This window comes from Corvus brachyrhynchos, unplaced genomic scaffold, assembly GCF_000691975.1.
Source record: "Corvus brachyrhynchos isolate BGI_N302 unplaced genomic scaffold, ASM69197v1 scaffold220, whole genome shotgun sequence".
Lineage (NCBI taxonomy): Eukaryota > Metazoa > Chordata > Aves > Passeriformes > Corvidae > Corvus > Corvus brachyrhynchos.
In genome coordinates this window covers 6,424,559-6,429,680 of record NW_008236209.1, presented here as the reverse complement: position 1 = coordinate 6,429,680, position 5,122 = coordinate 6,424,559, and the positions used below count along the sequence as shown (strand labels likewise).

At 53.4% G+C, this 5,122-nt stretch overlaps 1 protein-coding gene across 1 annotated transcript in view; it reads right to left on the bottom strand.

Annotated features, from left to right (window-relative positions):
* The window catches only part of OPHN1 (oligophrenin 1), a 47,270-nt gene that overhangs the window by 31,554 nt on the left and 10,594 nt on the right, over nt 1-5,122 (bottom strand). Inside the window, exons 3-4 of the mRNA XM_017741855.1 lie at nt 1,931-1,992; nt 389-460 (exon numbers count right to left, since the gene is read on the bottom strand). Coding sequence (XP_017597344.1) covers nt 389-460; nt 1,931-1,992 — 134 coding nt within the window. The remainder of the gene's footprint in view (nt 1-388; nt 461-1,930; nt 1,993-5,122) is intronic.

Genomic DNA, 5,122 nt, shown 5'->3' with positions numbered 1-5,122 from the left:
GTTCTCTGCAGAAAGTATTTTATTCTCAACAGCACTGACTGAACAAAGGGGAGAGGAGAAAAAGCAGCAAGGAGGATCTCCTGGTTGAAACAAGCACTCCTTGCTCAGGACGGAGGCAGTGCTGGAATCAGGCCAGGAGAGAACCCAAAGAATTCAGGAAAAGATTTTGGAGCCTCTTATGATTGAAAAATCAGACTAAAAGTCACAGCACAAACCCTCATGCCAGCAGCTGAAAGCCAGCATTGAACAGGGAGTTTCTGAGCGCCTGAAGTCAGAATGCAGTAGAGCAACTGTCTGCTTGTTAACAACAACACGAGAAAAATCTGAATTCAAACACAGTAACATGCAACAAGTCTGTTTACACTGAAAACAAACAAACAAGCCTTACCTTGGTGAACCCTATCTGCTCCTTCCGGAAGTTTTCCAAAGGTTTTATCAGCAAATCACTTGCGTTCTGCACCTACAGTGCAAAGAAAAAGCATTTTAGTTGTGGGATGCTGATCAATTTTCTCCTAAACAGAGGCTGAACAGGGCTAGAAGCCAAGAACTTTGAGATTTTAATGTTTGTGACTGGAAACTTCTCTGTCTGTAGGTGAAGTCACTTAACCCATCTGTACCTGCTCTTCCCCATTGGTAACACACAGCAAACCCCAGCCACAGCCCAGGAGGCTTTGGGGGTGTCCTGTGGATGATAGGAGGCGTCCCTCACCCTGATCTAACAAGGCTGCTCTCAAATAAAGGATGGACTTCCCTTCTCTCGAGATTCAGCCAGAAGGTTATCTGTAACAGGAACAGCTAGGGAAAAGGGAAAGCCTGCCTGTGTCTTTTCCACTCATGTCTGAGAGATGCTTTCCTGGATGGTGCTCTGCACACCTTTACCATGAATCCACATGAAAGCTCATCCCAGTTTGTATCACTGGCTCCAGCTTCATCCTGGCACTGGGACCAACCTGCTGTCTCCTCCCATCCCCACTTCTGTGACAGGCTCTGTCCCAAGCTCCAGAGAAGGGAGGGGGGAAGAGAAGGGGACAGGACACCACACAGCCATAGCCCTTCAGGGAGTTCAAAGTTGATGAACATGGTGAGTGTGAAACCTCCTGAGGGAGCTGCTGTAAAAGAGAACTGCTCCTACACGTAGAGGGCAAAAACCCCCAACTTTGAAAGCTGGATAGTGCCCACAATCCCTGAAACAATACCTTCCCCTGCTCCCCCCACTGCCAAAGGAGCCACTGTACCTGGGATGTAATTAATAATAAAGAAGTATCTCAGTGCTTTCCTGGTTTCCTGCTGTTCCTTGCCTGCCCGTGGACCCTCTGGCCCAGCCTGGCAGGAGCTCCTGCTGCTGCACGAGGCAGGGGAATGCAGAGCCAAGAAGCACATTCCTGGCATGCTGTAAGCTCTCCACCGAGCCTAACCTTCGTGTTTTTCCTGGAATTAGCAGTGAAATGGGAAGCCAGCACTGGGTCTGGAGGAGCCCTGGAGAGTCTGAGGGCACATGGCAGTAGGAAGCCGATGGCAGTGCATTGTCCTGCAGGAGCTGGGCCAGCACAGATGGGCTCAGAGACACTTGCCTTCCTGCACCCAGCAAAAACGGAGTGAAAGCACTTCTTATTCTTTAACCCTTGGTTTCACCACAGAAGCGGCTGGTGAGCAGCCTGCACACACTGCAGCCCCTCCAGCTGCAGGGCCTGGGGCTCTGTGCCTCCTGTACTGCCTTGGAGAGCCACAGCCCTCCACACCTATTGCTGTGCCTGCCCTGTGCTCAGGGCTCACGGCCATGGGACCATGGACCAGATGAGTACAAAGCACATTCCCAGTGCTCCCAGCTGCCCTCTGATGAGCAGCCTCAGACCAAGGCACATGGGGCTGTGGCCGTGATTTGGCATTTAGACATGTCGAGAATGACAGAGCCCAGTTCCCATCTCCTCACCATCATGGACCTCTCCAGCTCCACTTCATGCAGCAACTCCGCAAACTCCTTAAAGGACTCAGCTGTAAGAAAAGAATAGGCTGGTCAGTGGAGCTGGGATGTGGCACTGGAGTATGAGACACATGTCAGGACACCCCAATGTGGCTGCACCCCCAGCATGGCCGTCTAAAGGCTGGCAGAAAAAACGAGAAGAGTTGGCCCCTTTTGGCAGAAACTGCAGGCTGGCCTTGAGGGGTATTTATCTATGCAAGGGAGAGGAGGGTCTCCCACCTGGGCAATGAGGGAGAGAAGGCCCTGGGAAGGTAAGAAGATGTTAAGTAGCTTTTATCAGTAATTGTGCTATAGAAATGGCAATGTAGGTGGCAGAGAAGGGGCAAATGGAGGGAAAGGCAAGCAGGGGGAAGGGGCAGCTGCCATCCCCAGGGCCTGCAGCAGGACAGGCCCTGTCACAGCAGGAAAGGGCTGCCTGGCCTGCCTGGACAGCTGCCAGCAGCACCAGGATGGGCCTGGCACCTCTGCCATGGGAAGAACTGCAGGTGCTTGCCAGGACCAAGACAAGTGTGCCAAATGAAAATGGCCTGAAATGACAAAGATCACATTCAGCATCAAGAAGCACCAAGTCCATGTACAGGAGGAAAGGCAGCAGGTGTAGACATGGTCACAGACACTGACACCACTCCCCAAAATGTTAGAAGTGAAACAAAAAGATCTCGCTGATCAGCAGTTGTAGCTAGAGTCCAACTACAATAAAAATAGCATGAAACCTTTCCTTTAACAAACTGAAAAAAGAATAATTTAGCCTGGGGGAAAAAAAGACTAGGTGGGAGTAGCTGACTATCTTGGGCTGACTCACCCCACACCAAGGGGGAACATGCAGCCCTGCCAATCGAAGGAGAATTTGGGAAGGGGCTGAATTTGTCACATGGGAGGAAACCTCTCAGCAGCACAGCTTTGACAGTGCCAAGCCAAACTCCCATCTCTCTGGGTTGCAAGGCAAGGCTGGGCAAACACCTGCCCATGCAGGTAAGTGTGGCTGTGTGCTGGATGCCTGGGGGAACAACCTGATCACCCCAGTGTACCTGGGAACTATCTGGGAGTTAGCTGGGAAAGGTTCCCACAGTTCCAGCCTGCTCAGCACAGCGTGGGGCAAGTCTGGTGAGTCCCAGGCTCCCTTCTGCCCTGGTGGGAACAGCCCGGAGTGGCTCTGTCAGACCCCAGAGCTCTGCAGTTCAGCTGGGCTGGGCTGGGCAGGGCAGGGCAGCACAAGAGGGGCACAGCAGGTGTACAGCAAGGCAGGCACAGGATTAGCTTGTCCCACAGGTCAGGGAGAGGTTGCAACTGTGCTCTGTGTGCAAGCTGAGGGCCCTCTCCCCTCATCCCCAGCGGCACCTTGAGAGAGGTACCTGTCCTGCTAAAATCCAGCGTGAGGATTCATTCTGCAGCTGCCGAGACACAAAAGGGAACAACTGCAGCCTCGTGACACGGGCCCTCAGCTGGCAGTGGCACAACAGACCTTCCTGATGAGTCAGGAACTTCTGAGCTCTCCTCCAGCGAGGGCTCCAGCATCCAGCAATGCAATGCCCCGATGGTTCATGGTGCTCACGCCCAGGGCCACACATAACTGTCACTGCAGCTCCCCAGGATGATGGGAAACCTGGAGTGCTTGGACACCAGGGGCCTGAGCCAGGAAAAGAATTATCACAGGAGAAAGAGAATCCAGCCCCAAACTTACAGGGAATATGTCAGTGCCTAAAATGTTCCCTAGCTGGTTTATTCCCTTTGCTCTACAGGAAGAGCCCAGGAAAATGTTTCGTGGCTCCAGTCATGGAGCAGACCACTGAGTTTGACCCTGCACCACACATATGAGGCTCAGACCCTGCTGCCAGCCCAGCAGTGCCTGGGAGCAGTGGGGTGGATCTGTGCTACTGGCCTGGGTCAGCAGTTGCCAGACCTTGCAGGGCAGCGTGGAGCACGGGAGCCATCAGCAGCACCACCTGCCCAGCCACACTTGGGAACTGACACCTGGAAATGCCAGAGCGACTCTGCTGGGCAGCCAGAAGCATTCCAGGAAGGTCCTTACAGCCAGAGGATTCCAGGTTCCTGTGCCTGGGAGGGAGGAACATGCCATCCCATTTCACTGCCCCCTTTGTCTCTGCAGGAGTCGCAGATCTGGCTCCCATGAGGAGCACAGGAGGGGCCACAGCTGTGGGGTAACACGGGTGCATCCATGACCTTTCACGTCCCCAGGGGAAAGTGCTGCTCACGACAGACAACATCAACCCAGTGTCCTGACTGCCACCTGCAGTGTCCCCGCCGCCACCCGCTCAGGTGCCTGGCTGCTCTCTGCCCACATGAGAGAGCAGTGTGACTTTAGCTCTATTTACAACCCAAACACGTTCTCTTGCAGCGCATAAGAAGCGCCTGTAAGTGTTCTGCTTCATTCCCATATCCTGCACATCAAATGAGCTCTGCACTCCCACGCAGATCCCTGGCACCCTTGCAGGAGATGGAAGATGCTACGGAGACGCCAACGCCCCACTGCTGTGTCAGGAACAACGAAGCCTCAACCCCTGCAGGAACAGCAGGGCTTGGGTGGGAGGAGGAACACAGCCCAGGCTTCTTCACAGGGAAACCGGGAACCTCTTCTGGAAAAAGCAAAACAAATACTCCCCAGCAAAACTGAAGGGAAACACACTCCTTTCACCACGGAGCGTTTTACATCTGCTGTGATCTCTTCTTGCTCTCCCTCATCCCACAGCCCCTTTATTCAACCTCTGCCATTCCCAGCAGCCTTGCTTGGTCATTGGAGCTTTGCCCCTTCCAGCCAAGAGGAGGGACACTCCTTTTGCATGGCTGTTTGCCTCAGACCCCTCAGCTCCCAGGAGGGGCATTTACATGGCAGAGTTCTCCCCTCTCTGACCCAGATGTGTTTGGAAGCTCAGCACCTCTGCTGCTATTAGGATTTGGAAGCTGACTCATTTCCAGCAGGTTTCACCTAGAGACTTTCCATAAAGGAAACAAGCCTTGGAGGGGCAGGGCTGCAATCTGCTTCACATGGCTTTAAATACAACAGCCCAAGGAACAGGCTCTACTTCCTTCCCCTTCTGATGGCAGCCGACAGACCTGACATCAGCAATGTCACACTGCTGCCACTCTTCAACTGCTGCCTGCAAAAAGCTGGTTTTCTTTCTC